The sequence below is a fragment of the Mercenaria mercenaria genome, chromosome 2, assembly GCF_021730395.1.
Source record: "Mercenaria mercenaria strain notata chromosome 2, MADL_Memer_1, whole genome shotgun sequence".
Classification (NCBI taxonomy): Eukaryota; Metazoa; Mollusca; class Bivalvia; order Venerida; family Veneridae; genus Mercenaria; species Mercenaria mercenaria.
The window spans coordinates 33,873,159-33,895,261 of NC_069362.1; the positions used below are offsets into that span (position 1 = coordinate 33,873,159).

A 22,103-nucleotide genomic window follows, 5' to 3' on the forward strand; every position below is an offset into this window, starting at 1 on the left:
ATTACATGAGACTGATTTGTGTATTTGTTAGATATACAATGAGACACAAATTAGAAATAAATTAAGACATTTATCACAAAACCTATAACCCTCACATATCTGCTCTCAAACTGACATTTTTACCTTTCCTTTCTAGGTTACAGAATTGTATATATTACTGTTTTAACTCTAAACTTTCCTAAGAAACAAGATTTCATGCTGGTTGGTTTGCAAGATTACTTTTTACTATATAATAAATAACAAGAAACATGGAAATTCCGAAAACTTGGTACACCATCATGTTTTATCTATAAAACAGTATTGTTCTGTTATTATACATATCTGACGGCATCCAATCATGCTATTCAGAAGTACAGATACAACAAGCATTGATGCTGAAGTTCCATAAAGAAACTTTAATAGTGACCTTGACCTTTGTGATTCCATATGCAATCCTAAACTTTGTCTCCATGCAAGCTACCTACACACCAAGTTTCATTACAATAGGTTACCTTTCACTCAAGTTACTGAGCGGAAACTGTTTTTTTTTAGTTTTATCCACGGTGATTTTGATGTTCAGCCTACTGATCCCAAATGTTTTCCCAAGCTCCCTCTTCAAGCAAGCTACCTACACCAAAGTTTCACTGCCATATGTCACTCTTGACTAAGTTACTAAGTGGAGACAGATGTTCTAGTATTAGTAATGGCGACCTTGATCTTGATCCTCGTTATCAAATATGCACTCCCAAGCGAAAGTATTTTCTTTAAAGTTATGGTGACTTTAAGTCTGAAACACTGTACCTATGCAAACTATCTATATACCAAGTTTCTCTGCAATCAGTCACTCCTACCTCAAGTTACTGAGTGGAAACCAAAGTTTGACAACGTCTGCCCATAGACATGCTGGCCTGACATTCACCAATATAATAACAAGTTTTTTTTAAAACCCTGGTTAACCCTCTTCATGCTGGACACGATTGATTCTGCCTTTGCGACCAATGTAGATCATGTTCAACCTGCACATCTGTGCAGTCTGATCATGATCTGCACTGTTTGCCATTCAGTAGTATCTTTTTTGTATGCACCCCTTTTAACAGTTAATGGTTCTGTCCAAACTGAAAGATGGACAAGTTCCTTATAGAAATTTAGCAGGGTAAGGGTTTTTAAATAATGTTCAAAACTTGTACTTATCATTTATTGAGTTCAATGTTAAATAACCTAACATTATTTTCATTTTAAGGCCTCAACATGGTGGGAAGAATGTAGAATGATACACAAAGACATATTTGCATAATGACTATAAAGGTCTTATTATGATTAATTATCCTAAATGATACAGGCACAGTATCAAAACTGACATGGAGCTTAATTTGTGAGGATAAACACACATAATTCAAGTTCAGTCAATTTACCAAGGAATCATTTTGCTGAAATAAATCTGTAAAAACAATAATCAAATCTCATTATGTTCATGCATTAAATTATTTTATTTGAAAATGTATCAATACATCAATTAACTGTTTTAACAGCAACCTGACAATATGGGAAGGTACAAGAATATGTAATTAAAACCCCTGTATAGCAAAAACTTGAAGACATATTTTTAAAGCAACTCTTTTCAGTTACATCAGCACAAATTCAGCCTTCTCTCACTGTTATGTGTTGAAGTTTTAATAATGTATTTCAGGGCAATCATAGAACATTTCTGTGACTCATTTAAACTAGATTGATAATAAAGAAAAATTTAATGTTTTCATTTTCTTTTAAGCTATAAGTGTAAACATGAGTAAATACAAACTAGAGCTTTCACTAAAGGTGCACTGACACAGTACATTGCAATTTGACGCACACAAGGTTGCATAATTTTGTTTGACTGTATGTATATAGACTGTATTACAGTAACAAAAAACAAAGTCCCATAACTATGCAGAATATTTATCTAAAAGAACGTAACATGCACCATGCACAACTAGGGTTGGTATTGATCACTTGTGTGATGTTTCATTTAATTGTGTACAAGGGTTCGGAAGATTAGGCGCGCACAAGACTGCATATGCAGACTGTATGTACATAGTATGTTAAGAAGATATATAGTCCCATAACTCTGCAATTTTTGTTGTTGAAAGAACCTAACATGCCCCATGCAAAACTACTTTTGTTACTGATCACTTGTGTGAAGTTTCATTAAATTGTGTCAAGGGGATGAGGAGAGATGGTGCGCACAAGATTGTGTCTATGTATATAGAATAGTAACAAAAAACGAAGTCCCATAATTCTGCAATTTTTTTTCTTAAAGAACCTAACATGCCCCATGCACAACTACTTTTGTTACTGATCACTTGTGTGAAGTTTCATTAAATTGTGTCAAGGGGATGAGGAAAGATGGTTCGCACAAGATTGTGTATATGTATATAGTATAGTAACAAAAAACAAAGTCCCGTAATTCTGCAATTTTTTTTTTCTGAAAGAACCTAACATGCCCCATGCACAACTACTGGTGTTACTGATCACTTGTGTAAAATTTCATTAAACTGTGTCAAGGGGATGAGGAGAGATGGTGCGCACAAGATTGTGTCTACGGACAGACAGACAGACAGACAGACAGACAACCTGAAACCAGTGTACCCCCCACTTAAAACTTTGTTGTCGGGCGGTACAAAAAATGGAACAGTATTATAACAAGAGCTGTCAGAGGACAGCAACGCTCAACTATTCAACAGCCTTGTCAATTGAATGAATATAGAAGTCGAAAAATGGGCATAATTTTGTAAAATTGTAAAACAGGGTTATGGAACCTGTACAATGCATATCAGCTCATGAGAATGGACAAGCGTGTGAAATTTCAATCCTTTCCCATGAGTAGGTACTGAGATATCCGCTTACATACAAAATAAAAAACTGCTAAGTCAAACAAGAGCTGTCGGATTACAGCACACTCAACTATTCGAAGAATTGATTGAAGAATGGGGTCAAAGTATTACCACAGATTTTCAGACAAAAGAAAAAAATAGATTAGCCAAACCATGTTCCTGTATTTGTGGATTTCAATAAGTCTTGCATTTAATGGCAATGTGTGACCATCATGGTTATGAAGTGTTCAAAGTTTCAAAGTCAAACAGTTTAAACAAAATATGGAATGGTATGAAAAATTTAACTGATTTTCAAGTCCAAAAAGGGCCATAATTCAGACAAAATAGTTGTCAGAATTATGTACTCTTGCCTACAGATGGAAATCATGATGATAAACAAGTGTTCAAAGTTTAAAAGCCATATGTCAAATAATTTTGACAAAACGTGGACTTGTACGAAAACAGAACCAATTTCCAAGTCCAAAAAGGGCCATAATTCAGCCAAAATAGATGACAGTGTTATGTACTCTTGCCTACAGATAGAGACTATAATACTGAACAAATGATAAAAGTTTCAAAGCCATATGTCAAACACTTTACACAAAATATGAACTGGTACGAAAAACTTAACTAAGATTTCTAAGTCAAAAGGGGCCGTAATTCAGCCAAAATCCTCGATGGAGTTATGTACTCTTGCCTATAACTGGACATGGTGATGGATAACAAGTGTTGAAAGTTTCAAAGCTTTATCTCAAAAGACTTTGTCAAAATATGAACTGGTACGAAAAACTTAACCAAGATTTCTAAGTCGAAAGGGGCCATAATTCCGCCAAAATCCTTGATGGAGTTATGTACTCTTGCCTATAACTGGACATGGTGATGGTTCACAAGTGTTGAAAGTTTCAAAGCTTTATCTCAAAAGACTTTGTTAAACTAGAGCTATCACTAAAGGTGATGAATGTACCCCCCGCATGCACTGACACAATACACTGCAATTTGAAACAAGAAACAAAGTCCCATAACTCTGCAATTTTTGTTGCTGAAAGAACATAACATGCCCCATGCACAACTACTGTTGTTACTGATCACTTGTGTGAAGTTTCATTAAATTGTGTCAAGGGGATGAGGAGAGATGGTGCACACAAGATTGTGTCTATGTATATAGTATAGTAACAAAAAAACAAAGTCCCATAACTCTGCAAATTTTTTTTCTGAAAGAACCTAACATGCCCCATGCACAACTACTGTTGTTACTGATCACTTGTGTGAAGTTTCATTAAATTGTGTCAAGGGGATGAGGAGAGATGGTGCGCACAAGATTGTGTCTATATATACAGTATAGTAACAAAAAAAAAACAAAGTCCCATAACTCTGCAAATTTTTTTTCTAAAAGAACCTAACATGCCCCATGCACAACTACTGTTGTTACTGATCACTTGTGTGAAGTTTCATTAAATTGTGTCAAGGGGATGAGGAGAGATGGTGCGCACAAGATTGTGTCTATATATACAGTATAGTAACAAAAAAAAAACAAAGTCCCATAACTCTGCAAATTTTTTTTCTAAAAGAACCTAACATGCCCCATGCACAACTACTTAACCATGATTTCTAAGTCAAAAGGGGCCATAATTCAGCCAAAATCCTTGATGGAGTTATGTGCTCTGGCCTTTAACTGGTCATGGTGATGGTAAACAAGTCCTGAAAGTTTCAAAGCTTTATCTCAAAAGACTTTGTCAAAATGTGGACTGGTACAAAAAACTTAACCAAGGAGTGACACAGATGCCATGGTGTGTAGGATAGCTCTACTTATTCTTCGAATAGTCAAGTTAAAAAGGGGCATAATTTTGTAAAAACACAAAGTAGAGTTATGGAACCTGTGCCCTGCATGTCAGATCATGACAGTGAACAAGTGTGTTAAGTTTCAATCCACTCCCATTAGTGGGGACTGAGATACCAGCTTACATATAAAACCTTAACCAAACATTTGTAAGTCGAAAAAGGGGCATAATTTTGTAAAACAACAGCTGTCACTAATGGTGACAAATGCCCCCGCAGTGCCTTGATATTTGACCTGGTGACCTTGACCTTTGACCTGGTGACCCCAAAGTCAATAGGGGTCGTGTACTCAATAAGTACTATTAGCAAGTGAAGTTTGAAGGTCCTAGGTGCAGGGGCTCGCGAGTAAAGTGCCTGCATGCAAAAAGTTAACATTGGCCCCTGTGACCTTGACCTTTGACGTGGTGACCCTAAAGTCAGTAGGGGTCGTGTACTCAATAAGTACTATCAGCATGTGAAGTTTGAAGGTCCTGGGTGCAGTGATTCATGAGTAAAGTGCCTTCATGCAAAAAGTTAACGTTGTGATGAACGAACTAACGAATTAACAAACGGACGGACAGTTGAAAACTAATATGTCTCCCCAAAACAATGTAAATCAGTTTATCACAGTAAATAAGTATGTGAAGTTTCAATCCATTCCCATAAGTGGTTACTAACATACCAGCTTACATACAAAAAACTTAACAAAATCGGGACGTGGACGCAGTCGCAGAGTGAGTCCAATAGCTCTACCTAACCTTTGAATAGTCAAGCTAACAAGGATGAATCAAAATAATAAAAATCTTCGTGTTAGAACAGACTTGCTCTTAACACCAAATAATGTCTTTTTTGTGTGCTAAAACCAAAATAAAAATAATTAGAATAAAAACATCAATACTATATGGCAACAGCCAGCAGCAACAGCTGTTGTATCTGGTAACACACATAGTTACAGCACTCAATAGATTTACCATAACAATGCCTTGTAAACAATGACACATAGATAATGTGTAGGTTTTTCACCTTTAATGAAGCCAGGTGGCAACTTCTGACACATTTTGTTATTGTAAAAAAAGAAAACATGTATTACTAGATGCTGGTGAAATCCATAGTTAGATTATGTATGGATATTTGAATCAATTTAGTGTCCAATTCCTGGAAAAAAAACAGTACTGCTATCATATTACATTTTTCTTAATGAATGTGATCAACAACAGTAAACAGTTTCATTTAAAATATACCTCTACTTTTTTGTAATGTATATCCAAGTGTTCCAATAGAAGCATTTGGTTACATTATACCATTGTATTTTGCATAAAACCCCTCTTTGGTTCCAGTCAGTGTCATTGTTATATATCATGTGCAAATAATTGTTGTAATAGCCTGGAGGCTAACAGAATGTACAACAAGAGGGTCATGATGACCCTGGATCGCTCACCCGAGTAATATGAGCTACATGTTTCAAATGTCAAACTGATGATTTTTAGAATTTTTTTTGAAGATTTTCTGATGTACAATCAAGTAACTCCTGGGGCGGGGCCAATTTTACCCACCGGGGGTGGGGGGGGGGGGGGGGGGGTCAAGATTTAAACAAATTCTGTAGAGGTCCACTAGGCAATGCTACATGTCAAATATCTTAGCTCTAGGCCTTCTGGTTTATTTTTTAAAAATTTTGAAGATTTTTCTATGTACAATCAAGTAACCCCATGGGGCGGGGTCAATTTGACCCCGGGGGGTCATGATTTGAACAAATTTTGTAGAAGTCTACTAGGCAATGCGTCATATCAAATATCTAAGATCTAAGCCTTCTGGTTTATTTTTAGAAAATTTTTGAAGATTTTCCTATGTAAAATCAAGTGACCCCTGGGGTCATGATTTGAAATTTTTTTCTAGAGATCCACTAGGCAATGCTACATGTCAAATATCTAAGCTCTAGGCCTTCTGGTTTATTGTTTTAAAACTTTTGAAGATTTTCCTATAGAAATCTATGTAAAATCAAGTGACCCCTGGGGCGGGGTCAATTTTGACCCCTGGGTCATGATTTGAACAAATTTAGTAGAGGTGCACTAGGCAATGCTACATGTCAAATATCTAAGCTCTAGGCTTCTGGTTTTTGAGAAGATTTTTTAAGATTTTCCTATGTAAAATCAAGTGACCCCTGGGGCCGGGTCAATTTTGACCCCGGGGTCATGATTTGAAAAAATTTGGTAGAGGTCCATTAGGCAATGCTTCACACCAAATATCTAAGCTCAAGGGCTTCTGGTTTTGGAGAAGAAGATTTTTAAAGTTTTTCCTTTCAGTTGCCATGGCAACCAGAGTTCTGCATGGAATTCAATTCTTTGAATAATTTTTGTAGAGCTTCACCCAAGGAACATTCCTGTGAAGTTTGGATGAAATTGGCCTAGCAGTTTATGAGGAGATGTCGTTTAAAGTAAAAGTTTACGGACAGACGACGGACGATGGACGATGAGTGATCAGAATAGCTCACCCTGAGCCTTTGGCTCTGGTGAGCTAAAAATCCCATTGAAAGTTTAAATGAGTTTGGTGACAGTGATAGAACTGCCCAAATCAGAGAGTAGACACTGCCAATGCACCAAGGATGATACCTCAAAGTAGCCTGTTTCACTGGCACAGAAAAATGGGCATGATTTTGTAAAATGTAAGCTACAGTGCTGGCAATACCAAGTCTAAACACACAGTCTAAACACACAGTCATTCATACCTACTGGGGCTGCTATACCATAGGATTGAAGTATTCTACAGTTTCATCCTTTACTATTGTAAGTGTATTAATATTAGCGGAGTTCTAATTTTCGTGCTATTAGTGGGATCAGGCATGTGCTAATTCATGTCTAGCGCTAATATTAGACTGAAATGAAAGGCTTTCCTAATAAAAAAGTAACATTTATCGTATTGAAAATACCGTAATTACAATGTAACAGAACACAGAGAAATACATATTTATTGTGTAAATATGACAATAACTGCATTCCTAACTAATATTCTGCTGAAAGTTTTGATGACATTAATTAAACCTGTTTGAACATTAGTGCAAAAATCAATTATTTTTGTAAATTAAGTTGCATATTTTTATCTTCGCCATTGTCCGTAAACATTGTGTATAACACCTTCGAAGTAGATCGCCAGTTAGTCTGGTCACGCGAATTACAAGTGTCACCATAACATTTTACTGCTTTGAAAACCAAGTGTGAATTTGAAAACAAGCAATTATCGCCATTCTCAATCGCGTCAAATAAAGTGTACAGAAAATAAAATGGAGATAATAACATTTATTTAATACAAAATTTAAGAGAAGAAAGAAAAAGAAAACAGATCAACATGCATAATTTATATATTGCTTTTTATTTTAAAAAAAGACTTAATACATATGCAAACTTTATTAAGTAAGACTTTTAATGAAAACAAGAGCTGTCTCCGTAGGATGACACATGCCCCCGATGGCACTTTGAATGAATAGTTATGGCCGATGTTAGAGTTTAGGACCTTTGACCTACGGAGCTAGGTCTTGCGCGCGACACGTCGTCTTACTGTGTCACACATTCATGCATAGTTATTTTAAAATCCATGCATGAATGACAAAGATATGGACCGGACATGCCCATCAATGCACTATCATGAAAAATGATCTTTAACGTCTAAGTGTGACCTTGACCTTTGAGCTACGGACCTGGATCTTGCGTGTGACACGTCGTCTTATTGTGGTACACATTCATGCCAAGTTATTTGAAAATCCATCCATCGATGACAAAGATATGGACCGGACACGCCCATCAATGCACTATCCTTTAACATCTAAGTGTGACCTTGACCTTTGAGCTACGAACCTGGGTCTTGCGCAGGACACGTCGTCTTACTGTGGTACACATTAATGCCAAGTTATTTGAAAATTCATCCATCGATGACAAAGATATGGACCGGACACGCCCATTAATGCACTATCCTTTAACGTCTAAGTGTGACCTTAACCTTTGAGCTACGGACCTGGGTCTTGCGCACTGCACGTCGTCTTACTGTGGTACACATTCATGCCAAGTTATTTTAAAACCCATCCATCGATGACAAAGAGATGGACCGGACACGCCCATCAATGCACTATCCTTTAACGTCTAAGTGTGACCTTGACCTTTGACTATCATGAAATATGACATTTAACGTCTAAGTGTGACCTTGACCTTTGAACTACGGACCTGGGTCTTGCGCACTGCACATTGTCTTACTGTGGTACACATTCATGCCAAGTTATTTGAAAATCCATCCATCGATGACAAAGATATGGACCGGACACGCCCATCAATGCACTATCCTTTAACGTCTAAGTGTGACCTTGACCTTTGAGCTACGGACCTGGGTCTTGCGCACTGAACGTCGTCTTACTGTGGTACACATTCATGCCAAGTTATTTGAAAATCCATCCATCGATGACAAAGATATGGACCGGACACGAAAATTGCGGACAGACCAACAGACGGTTCAAAAACTATATGCCTCCCTTCAGGGGCATAAAAAAACAACGTGTATATACAGTCCCAGGCAGAACTGTTTGATACAAGTTTCTGTTTCAGATATCACCAATTGGTTATTTTATTTATTTTAGTGCTGCTGATACTGCGCTAATATAAGTACGCGCTAACAAGTCAAAACTACTCCATTTAAGGCGTTTGCGCTAAAATTTAGCTGCGCTAATATAAGTACACTTACAGTATTATCTCATTTCATTTATGACTTAATGAAGCATGTTAACCTTTGCATCACACTTCTTTCTCTGTCTTGGTCTTTAATCTGTTTGCATTTCAGCCTCATTAATAATGGTCCAGTGCACTACTTTCAATTAAGACAAACTTGAGAAATCAATCAGCCTAGCGAAAATCCTCAATAAAATCACAATATTTATTCTATACTGTCAACAGTGAAAGTGTTTTTATGTGTTTTTGATTACAGCAAACATAACCTAACATGTCTTAATCCTTCTTTATAGTGCTCTCTGAAAATGTTTACATTCCAAAGGATTGCATACAATAAGTTGTTAACTACATTGACTTTAAGGCTGTTAACACAAACAGTTAACCACTAAAAAAGTTAACCACTCAAATAGTTAACCACTCAAACAGTTGACCTACAAAGAGTCAACCACCCAAACATTCAAACAGTTTACCACTCAAATAGCCAACCATTCAAACAGTTATCCACTCAAACAGCCAACCATTCAAACAGTTAACCACTCAAATAGCCAACCATTCAAGCAGTTAACCACTCAAACAGCCAACCATTCAAACAGTTAACCACTCAAACAGCCAACCATTCAAACAATGAACCTTCAAACATTTAACCCTAAAAAGAGTTAACCACTCAGACAGTTACTCATTTAAACATTAACTACTCAAGAGACAATGATTATCATGCTACAGTCAAGAACTTCTTTAAAGTCTGATAAGAAATAGCTTGTGTGAGTTTGTTTCACACAATAATTATCTATTTCATTTTATTTATAATCAGCCATAAACTATCTATCCACAAATTCAGAAGGTCCTATGTACCCACATATTCAGGATGTCTATCGTCTATGTAACCACTAATTCAGCGTGTGTACATAGGTCCGTCTGTCCACACTCATATATTCAGCAGTTCTGTGTATCTACATATTCAGAAATTATTTCTGTCCATATATTTAACAAGTCTATCTACCCATATATTCAGCAAGTCTATCTACCCATAATTTCAGCAAGTCTATCTTTCCATATATTCAGCAAGTCTATCTACCCATTTATTCAGCAAATCTATCTACCCATATATTCAGCAAGTCTACCTACCCATATATTCAGCAAGTCTATCTATCCATATATTCAGCAAGTCTATCTTCCCATATATTCAGCAAGTCTATCTACCCATATATTCAGCAAATCTATCTACCCATTTATTCAGCAAATCTATCTACTCATTTATTCAGCGAATCTATCTACCCATATATTCAGCAAATCTATCTACCCATATATTTAGCATAATATACTTTAAGCAGTAGATCCACTTCCCATTTGTCATAAATGTGTCAATTAATATTCCTAACTCTAACATACAACAGATAAGCTATGGTAAGATATATAATGCAAATTGGACATGGCTGTACGGAGAATTCCTGTGTCATTAAGATCCGGAGAGGAAATTGAACTAAGTGAAAAATGTCTGAAAATACCACAGTCCTCTAAAAGAGAGAAATTTTCTCCAGAAACAATACAAGAAGTGATATTTTCTTGTCAGCTTTAGGCAAAGTAAAAGGAACGTCCATTTAGCCATTCTAGACATGTTTGTTTCAGAGAGGCAGCCAGACAATCCCCCCTGTAGCTACAATTCAGAGCAACTAATTATGATCTATGGAAATTTTAGTAGAACTGGATATCTCTTGAATGACTTTTTATCAAAACATGCAAACAACGCACATCGTAAAACTGGAGTAATGCTTTTTTCGAGGAAATCTGCACAAGAGAAGTTGCCAAAACACCATGAAATTTGACAAATAAAGGCCCATACCTTGGCTGAAAATCAATGAATTGGAATATGCCCTAAATATGCACGTGTAAGTTTGGCAATGGTCCATTTTATAAAGTTTGGTGTAGTTCCTTCTCATGCAAAATATCAAGGCTCTATGCCTTGTGGTTATGGATAAGAAGATTTTGTAGGTTTTCCTTTCAGTTGCCATGGCAACGAGAGTTCTGTGTGGACTTCAATTCTTTGAACACTTTTGAAAGGGGGCCACCCGAGTTTCATTCCTGTGAAGTTTGGTGTAAATCCACCCAGTGATTTTGAAGAAGATTTTTTAGAAATTTTTGACAATCTGACGATGCACAACGGATGACTGAGCAGTCACAAAAGCTAACCATGAGCCTTTGGCTCAGGTGAGCTAAAAATAAGTGTTGTACTGTTACAATCAGATTAAACTAATTACAACAGATAACAAAATAAGATGGTATTAAAACACTATTTTTTGTATCAAGATAGCGAAACTCTAGACATCTGAACACATTTTGTGTTAATGTTCTCAAGACTGTCTTGACTCAATTTAGGGAAAAGTTGCATGTTAGAAAAACATTTTTACAAGACTTTCATTGCACAAATTTCCTGCAGATTAACAAATATGCGTGCAAAAAATATGCCTAAAGTAACAAGTTAAGGAAGATCTGAAATTGAGAACATTAAAGAAAAAAGTAGTCCCTGAGTTCAGTGTGATAATCATCTTAAGTGCATGTGCACTTACCTGTAATTTAACTTTAGTTCCATCTACTTCTACAACTTTATTCTGAAACAAGAAAATAAACTGCTTTTTTAAAATGCACTTCACAGCTTTCCTTGCATTTACTTCAATATAAAACAATTGATTGGTTATAAATTACAGTATACTTTTAGATTACAAGGAAAACAATCAGGTCTACAATAACAGAAACTTAAAACTGTCTGGGATTGTCTTTATTTAATATTAATGTTGTAGAACAGAAATTTGGCTATTATAAGTGTATTTTTTAATTAATATGTAATAATTTTACAACCCATAATTTTTATTTTGTGTTCTGACTTGGAAGCTACCTGTGTAAATAATATCCCAGGCTGTGTAATGTCATCTGTACTGTTATTTATTTTATGCTAGCTGTGGTGAAATACTGTAAATTACTCTACCTCATTCACTGTGCCAAACTTCTTTTTTTCCAAAAAAATTATCTCCTTTGGAATATATAAATATTTTCAGATTTTACTGATACATCAAAGAAATGTTTAACTTATATCTGAGCTGGAGTAGGACAAGTGCATTCAGTGATAAATGTGATTTATTAAGTAACTACCAATGTACATTGATGTAATGTACACTACTGGTTGGGAACCATTTTCCGGACACGTTTTCATATTTCGGCTCCATAACTCCCTAAAAAAATATTTGACATAAATGAAGCCCACACTGTACAAACTTCAGCTCCTTCTGCATCCAATGTTGTAATCAGCATCGCGTTGTGATGTAAAATACGGGTTCCATGGGGCCTCAAATGGGGTCACGAAAATAAGCTATTTTCCCTGTCCGGTAAACCAGTATCCGGACAAATATTTCGACGGCTTTTTGTTGTAAATTTGATATCAAAATAAGTAATTATACTATTTCTACACATTTCTTTATCATTCATCTCTTCAAACTTTCACATGAAACATAACCAAACGTTCAGTAGCAGCTGCGAAAACAAACCGAGGTTGACTATAAAATACACGAATTTCGTCTTATACGAATTCTTGATAATTCCAATAGATATAGAATAAAATTAGTGCAAAAATCGACAGCGCTACATCTTAACTAACTTTTAGCGTGAAATTAAAAGTAGAACATGTTATCAGCAGACAATCATTATGTAGTTTGATTATTTCTTCCCCACTTGATACCTCGGCATGTGTGAACTACTGTGCATGCGCAATGCTATCTTCATGCCATGTTAAGACATAAAGTTGTTTTGTAAACGCAGGTGAGTAATCATCAAAAACCCAAACATTATACAGCTTTATAAAATAGTGGTTTGTTGTAGATATGAAGAACGAACATCTCAATGATCTAGATGAAACAATTACACGCATAACAACAAAATAAAAGTGCATATTACATGTGTCTGGAAACTGGTCCTGTACGGAAAATAGCTCCCAAACAGTATGGAGAATTGTGACCTTCAAGCTCACAATTATAACCTGCTATTATTTCCTAACCCAGTTAAATAAATGTCACATCATATAGAGCAAGATAAGTGCTTATAAATATGATGTTAAATATTTGTTCTGCAACAGCTGTATTATACAAGCAGTACACATTTGTGAAAATATAGTAAACTAGAAAATGCTTTTGTAAAAAAGCGCATGTCTCCCCCAATGCAAAGTCCTATAGGCAAGAAGTCAATAGGGGTCAGGAGCAAAAGTCAAAGAGACACTGATGGTTGGTTGCAATAGGGATCATCTACTTGGCATGTCCAATCATCCGCTAAATTTCAACAAATCTTGCTAGTGTTCTCAAGTCACTGTTCAGGCTCTGTGACCTTGACCTTTGATGAAGTGATCTCAAAATAAATAGGGGTCATCTACTCTGCAAGTCCAATCATCCTATTAAGTTTCAACATTGTAGGTCAAGTGGTTCTCAAGTTATTTCCAAAAAATGATTTTACATCAACAGGCCACTGTGGCCTTGACCTTTAATAGACTGACCCCAAAATCAATAGGGGTCATCTACTCTGCATCTTACATCTAATCATCCTATGAAGTTTCAACATTCTGGGTCAAGTGGTTCTCAAGCTATTGATCGGAACTGGTTATCAATGTTCAGGCCCCTGTGACCTTGACCTTTAACGGAGTGACCCCAAAAACAAGAGGGGTCATTTACTCTGCATGAACAATCATCATATGAAGTTTCAACATTCTGGGTCGAGAGGTTCTCAAGTTATTGATTAGAAATGGTTTTCCATGTTCAGGCCCCTGTGGCCTTGACCTTTAACAGAGTGACCCTAAAATCATTAGGGGTCATCTACTCTGTATGACCAATCATCCTATGAAGTTTCATCATTCTGGGTCAAGAGGTTCTCAAGTTACTGACCGGAAATGGTTTTCAATGTTCAGGCCCCTGTGACCTTGACCTTTCACAGAGTGACCCCAAAATCGTTATGGGTCATCTACTCTGCATGACCAATCATCCTATTAAGTTTCAACATTCTGGGTCAAGTGGTTCTCAAGTTACTGACCGGAAATGGTTTTCAATGTTCAGGCCCCTGTGACCTTGACCTTTAATGGAGTGACCCCAAAATCGATAGGGGTCATCTACTTTGCATGTACAATCATCCTATGAAGTTAAACATTCTGGGTCAAGTGGTTCTCTAGTTATTGATCGGAAATGGTTTTCCATGTTCAGGCCCCTGTGACCTTGACCTTTGATGGAGTGACCCCAATATCAATAGGGGTCATGTACTCTTGATGACCAATCATCCTATGAAGTTTCAACATTCTGGGTCAAGTGGTTCTCTAGTTATTGATCGGAAATGGTTTTCATGTTCGTGCCCCTGTGACCTTGACCTTTGACGGAGTGACCCCAAAAACAATAGGGGTGTCTACTCACAGCAGCCCTACAACCCTATGAAGTTTGAAGGTTCTAGGTCAAATGGTTCTCCAGTTATTGCTCGGAAATGAAGTGTGACGTACGGACGGACGGACGGAAGGACGGACGGACGGACAGACGGACGGACAGGGCAAAAACAATATGTCTCCTGGGGGAGACATAATTAACACAGATATCATGTTTCTTTTCTACACAAACATTATGTAAGAAAATCATTTTAAGGAGAATACAATAGGCCTGTTCTCTTTATCTTGCAATTTTTTTCTTATTTAAATATTTCATTAAAGTGTGGATCTATAAACAAAAATTGTTGCGCTATACACTCCACTTCTATTTGCCTCATAAATGTTTCATATTGCAGTGAAAATGCAAAGGCAGACGAAACTTGATATAGCATAAGTTACATACTTTAAGAAAATCTTATTTCCTTAATAAATGTTCAAAGGTTCATTTCTTTCTGTTATATTCAGAAAGTTTATAAAGGGAAAGTCTTACAAAACTTTTGACATAATATTATGAAACAAACTTATCAATGCTTTGGTCAAAACTTGACAATGGGTAAGACATCTGACTACCTTTAAGTGATCTATATATTTCTGCAGTCATAAGGACTCTGATCAGTTTTGTTTTATCTGTTTAGGGTTGTTAACCCTTAGCCTGCTGGCTGCAAGTGATTCTACCTTTGCGAACTGTGCAGACCAAGATCAGACTGCACATCCGTGCAGTCTGATCATTGTCTGCACTGTTCGCTATTCAGTCAATAAGTTTTCAGTGAAAACCCCTTTGAATAAAATGAGGTACTGCCCAAATTGAATGATGGACCAGTCCATTATAGAAATATAGCAGGGTAAGGGTTAAGACTTCCTTTTGTTTCTTTCAGTGTACGATGATATATCTTCCATGAGTGTCTATCGTATGCAATATTTTCATGAGTGGCATAGCCACAAGTGAAAATGTAACATATGGTGGTCATGTGTGAAAGATATTTTGGTCTTACATGTAAAACAAACATAAAACTATTTTCTTTTTATTTCACATTTTGACTAAATTTACTTATTTTATAGTTTCTTACCACAGAAAAATATACACTTGTGTATTTGACATTTTTCACACTTTTTCTATAATTCACAGAAAAAAATCAACTACAGTAACCTTTGAAGATTTTAGTGAATAAAGTTTCATAAAGAGTCATCTAATTAAAACCTGTCTGTCTAGTTATGAGTAACCATTTGATATAAATAGTGCAAAATCTTTAATAGGATTCAGTGATTCATGAAAACTAACTGAAAGATGAAACTGACTTGTGAACATTTTTACATGAATCTTTATTATTAACAGTGTTTTTTTCTGCATTAGAGTGTGTATACAGACTGACGTAAATATGCAGAACTCCCAATATTTTCTTTAAGTGGGCTTTTCTTTAAATTTTTAACCACATTTTTTCCCTCTATTTTATCTCAATTCAATTTTGCCAACAGGATGTACTTTTTAAGAGTTTTATCATCTTTATAGTAAAAATTTACATTAAAAATGTGATATACCCATATAAACTAAAACCACATAACCCTATCTCCTTGCACTGTGTATCTTACCAGAGGATGGAAAGATTTATGGATATGAAATCATTGGGACAGACCTAATTAGTGTTGATGTATTGGAGATGGTTATAATAAGGCAGTCCCTGTAAATCTCTGATCAGTTTGAAGACATATTTACACAGTTATTTGTATATAATACCGCTCAATCATCAGTAACATCAGGGAATATATGAGATAATTAGGGCCGCCAGGCAGCCAGGAAGACTGATCTGTTCTTAATCAAAATGGTAACCGTATTTTGCTGTACAAGATGCATCAAGCACCTTCTTTTGTTTTTTCTTTTTTCAGCAGTCAAACACTATACCCTGTTTTCACACTGAAATCTGATCATTTTTACAGGCTTATGTTAAAAATGTAATGAATTCATATCTCTTCTCTTTTGTTGGGATTTCTTAATATTAAACATGTTTAAATACAAACCATCTATAGTACTTTCAAGTAAAAGTACTGATATCAAAGTGCAATGGTAGCTTAACTATTGACATTCTTCTCTAAAACACATTTCCTAAATCTGAATATATTCTTTTCAAATCATTTAAATTAAATTTATCAAAAGCAAAGATCATCTTTTCAAAATGTTACATAAGCTGTGGCAGACACATAAAATGATTCTAATAGTGGATTAAAAGCCTGTATTTATCCAATCTGATATACTAATTCAACAAATATAGAACAATAATACAACAATATATAAAAAGAATACTTTACCCGAAAGTCTATACCAACAGTTGATATAAAGCTTCCTGAGAGAAAAGCACCATCTTTGAAGCGGACTAAGAGGCAAGTTTTACCAACTCCACTGTCACCCAATAACATCACCTAAAATACATGGCCACATGTGTCATACTGTCTCTCCTTATATAACAAAAAAAACTTAGAAGTAAACTTACCTTCTTTTCTCTCTCGTACTGTTCATGTAACTTCTCTATTTTGACTTCATACAAAAAAGTTTAAATCTACCATATCATATCCACCTTTCTTATGATTCTAGCAACCCACATCTTTTATGCAGTATTTTACTAAAATCTGCAATTATATTTCATTTTGTTTGTTTATTTTGGGGTTAACGCCATTTTTCAACAGTATTTCAGTTAAGTAACAATGGGCAGTTACCTAACCAGTGTTCCTGGATTTTGTACCAGTACAAACCTTTAGTCCGCAAGTAACTGCCAACTTCTCCGGTGGAGAACAAAATGACTCCCATTACCAAATCGTCATGGAGAACATACGCCTTACCCATGGGTCAAATTTGCAACCCTGCCACCCACAGATCTGCAATCTCCCTACAGGGGAATTCATACATAGTTTAAATATTTGAAATACAAGCTAGCTTTTCTAAGAAAAAAGTAAATTGAGCAAAAACAGAGATTACACTAGAAAATGCTTTTGTAAAAAAGCGCATGTCTCCCCCAATGCAAAGTCCTATAGGCAAGAAGTCAATAGGGGTCAGGAGCGAAAGTCAAAGAGACACTGATGGTTGGCTGCAATAGGGATCATCTACTTGGCATGTCCAGTCATCCCGCTAAATTTCAACACTCTTGGCTAGTGGTTCAAGTCACTGTTCAGCTCCTGTGACCTTGATCTTTGATGAATGACTCAAAATAAATAGGGGTCATCTACTCTGCATGTCCAATCATCCTATTAAGTTTCAACATTGTAGGTCAAGTGGTTCTCAAGTTATTTCCAAAAAATATTTTACATGAACAGGCCACTGTGACCTTGACCTTTAACAGAGTGACCCCAAAATCAATAGGGGTCATCTACTCTGCATGTTCAATCATCCTATGAAGTTTCAACATTCTGGTCAAGTGGTTCTCAAGTTATTGATTGGAAATGGTTTTCCATGTTCAGGCCCTGTGCCTTGACCTTTAACAGAGTGACCCTAAAATCGTTAGGAGTCATTTACTCTGCATGACCAATCATCCTATGAAGTTTCATCATTTGGGTCAAGTGGTTCTCAAGTTACTGACCGAAATGGCTATTCAATGTTCGGACCCTGTGACCTTGACCTTTCACAGAGTGACCCCAAAATCAATAGGGGTCATCTACTCTGCATGACAATCATCCTATGAAGTTTCATCATTCTGGGTCAAGTGGTTCTCAAGTTACTGACCGGAAATGGTTTCCAGTTCAGGCTCCTGTGACCTTGACCTTTAAATGGAGTGACCCAAAAATCGATAGGGGTCATCTACTCTGCATGACCAATTATCCTATGAAGTTTCATCATTCTGGGTCAAGTGGTTTCTCAGTTTTTGATCAGAAATGGTTTTCAATGTTCAGGCTCCTGTGACCTTGTACCTTGACGGAGTGACCCAAAATGCAATAGGGGTCATCTACTCTGTCATGACCAATCATCCTATGAAGTTTCAACATTCTGGGTCAAGTGGTTCTCTAGTATATTGATCGGAAAATGGGTTTTCAATGGTTCAGGCCCCTGTGACCTTGACTTTGACGGAGTGACCCCAAAATCAATAGGGGTCATCTACTCTTCATGACCAATCATCCTATGAAGTTTCAACATTCTGGGTCAAGTGGTTCCTAGTTATGATTGGAAAGGTTTTCATGTTCAGGCCCCTGTGACCTTGACCTTTGACGGAGTGACCCAAAAAACAATAGGGGTCGTCTACTCCAGCAGCCCTACAACCCTATGAAGTTTGAAGGTTCTAGGTGAAATGGTTCTCCAGTTATTGCTCGGAAATGAACGGACAGACGGACGGACAGACGGATGGACGGACAGGGCAAAAACAATATGTCTCCTGGGGGAGACATAATTATCTAAATCTGAAAATGAACTTATGTCCCACGTGTCTGCATAACTTGCGTCTATTTACTCAGAACTGGGGATTTCGATGAATGCAAAAATAAACATGTCACTTGCGTTGACCAATATTTTTCTGGCAAATATGGAGAGAAATTATGAATAAATGATAACACGATCCAATTCAAAGAACTAATAAATACAATCAAATTAAATTAGCCAATCTTGCCATTTATAAAGTGACTAGTTACTGAGGCACATTACGTCTAATCAGGAATAATATAGCACGTATTTACAAAGAAGGATAACAGCAACCAAACGTGTGAGCTAATAAGCTAGAAAATACATAATTACGGGTTTAACCGATTGTTAATACTGAGTTCATTCAACACTTAATTATTACTTTACTTTGTCTGAGATTCCACATAAAACTTATTTCAAGGTCTTTGTTATGTAGCGGTTCTCGTATCGGGTGGCCTCGGTAGATCAACTGGTAGAGTGTTGGCACGGTAAGCCGAAGGGCTGACATTCGAATCCCGGTCAAGGCAGCACATTTTTCCTGAGACTGTTACAGTTAACACAAACGTGCCTGTGGGAGTTGATCTGTTTTGGATTGCTGATTTGAATTAATATTCATATAAAATGTATTTCACAAAGGAATTAAAATAAAAACATGATAATATTATAAAGTTAAATGATACTAGGATACACTTTTCAGACTTTAAATATATTTCCAGCTTCCCAATTTAAAGAAATGAGTCCTACACATTTTTCAATTTATAACTGAAGGGGTATGTCTAAATTCTATACAAAATATTCATTTTTTAACCAAAATATAATTGATATTACATTCCTTGCCAACGTTTACTTTCACACTGATTTAGTCAGTACAGGATAGCTTTGGCCATTTGTCAATTATTAATGATTTATAAAACTATAAATACAAATTTCTGAGGAATTTCCACTTTTAATCTGAACATAAGAAAACTCTTAAAAAATTCAGTTTTGTGTACACTTATTTTGTCAGTACAGGACAACTTTTAATTTCATCAGATAACATGTGAAAAATAACAAAACAAATAAACATTCTAAATGCGTCTATTGTGTCTAACATCAAGTGACTTGATGAGATAGAAATTTATACAATAAATGCAAAAAAAAAAATCTACCTATCCTCAGATACACCAAGATCTGCTTTATCCTAGTTCTGGTTAACATAACTTAAATTCAGTTTGCATTACTTTTATTTTCTACTTAATGGTAATGTCCATTAAAAGATCAGAAATCCATAGAGAGCTCTAATATCATAATTTTCTGAAGGTGATTTTTCTAGCACATACTGTAGTTCATACCATCGAGTTACCAGTTTTCAATCCCGTAAGGAATTTAGGAAAATTACTTAAAATTAATGACTTTTTAAAAACAATTAATATATAACTATAGATAAAGTAACTTATCTTTAGAAATTAATAGCAAATTTGGGGCACTTGCACTTTAGCGGTCCCTGTAATAATAGTAGTTTAATAATGTCTTAAATATTTAAAGTTAAAAGGCCTTGGGGTAACTTTATTCTGACATGATGTTTGGGGGCTGCTGCCCCCACACCCCTGCTTTACCCCACACCCCCAACTTGCTGCGCATGCGCATTGTAAACTTCCGGGGACCGCTATTTTAAAGTGCATTCTACCCACAAATTTCAGACACATACATACTTCCAACATGAGGCAAGATTCAATAACCTATTTTAAACCACCTACTAAAATGCATACAATAATTGTTAGAATGATGTTAGAGCCCTTAAAGTTACTAAACTTTGGTGTTTATGTATACATGTTTATTTGTATCCGGAACTCGATACTAATCGCTAACTATTTCACTGTCTGTAAACATTACGCACCTTGCAAGCAACATCACAATCTTCCATACAACTTGTTTTGCGAGACAGTCTGCGATGATATATACCTCCCGGCTCAAAACTATTACCATTCACAACTTTTTCCGAAGCATTTTGCTGCAAAGTTCGTTTTTCCATTACGAAAATTCATACCTTCGCGTTTGTAAACATTTTACACATGTACAATTTATAAACTTCCGGAATGTCTCGTTTTGATTATTTCGTATTTACTTCCCTTTTCCCGCGCAAATGTCGCGTTATACTATGGTGGCCTATTTCTGCCACGAGGCAAAGTTCTAGTTTAAACATATTTTATTGCCAATATATACATATATAAACAGATAACTACGTCAATTGTACATATAATAGGCAAAAGGGTCGACCCACAAGTTCTCGCAACATTAGTAACGGGTCTTCCCTAATGCAAATATTTACATATTTAATTTACAACAATGACAACTAATCAGGTACATGTGTGGTAAATAATAAATTTACAATATAATAGCTACAAAAAATGGAAAGAAAAAAAAGAGTTGAAATAAGTATGAGGTACAAGTACATGTGAACTTATAAAAGCAATCACATTTGTGACTAGTGGCAATGTATAGATAGATGTAAGAGTAAAAATGATGCAATTAATTTGTATTAACATGTACTACATTAGGGAAAAAAACTTTAAAAAGGAGAAACGAGTACATGTGACTTATATAGACAAACATATTTGTGACTAGTCAGTGTACAAAAAGATGTAAGAGTACAAAAAAAGAAGATACAATTCAATTGCATAAACATGTACTACATTCGGGGAAAAAGAACATAAAAAAGAAACAACTGGGGTCTTGTCAATAATAAACTTATATAATTATATATGAATAAATTGAATAATATTGCCTGCTCAATATGGTGAGTCTCAAAAGCGTTTGGTTGATTTTATGTAATGTTGGACTGAGCAGAATATTTTGCAGTTGTCTTCATATGACAATTCGGAATTACCAACTAAAAGAAGTTGGGTATTTAAAGGATGAAATTGCCTTAGATCGTGGAAAAGTTTAATCCTTTGATTTGTATATATCGT

General features: G+C 35.8%; 1 protein-coding gene across 2 annotated transcripts in view; it reads right to left on the reverse strand.

Annotated features, from left to right (window-relative positions):
* The window catches only part of LOC123563676 (ras-related protein Rab-37-like), a 200,313-nt gene that overhangs the window by 68,204 nt on the left and 110,006 nt on the right, over window positions 1–22,103 (reverse strand). The window contains exons 1-3 of one of the 2 annotated variants that reach the window (XM_045356614.2): window positions 21,032–21,198; window positions 17,085–17,195; window positions 11,911–11,952 (exon numbers count right to left, since the gene is read on the reverse strand). In XM_045356614.2, coding sequence (XP_045212549.1) covers window positions 11,911–11,952; window positions 17,085–17,195; window positions 21,032–21,166 — 288 coding nt within the window. In that variant the 5' untranslated portion in view covers window positions 21,167–21,198. Of the gene's footprint in view, window positions 1–11,910; window positions 11,953–17,084; window positions 17,196–21,031; window positions 21,199–22,103 lie in introns of those variants that run through there. The other variant, XM_045356615.2, reaches the window with a different exon arrangement.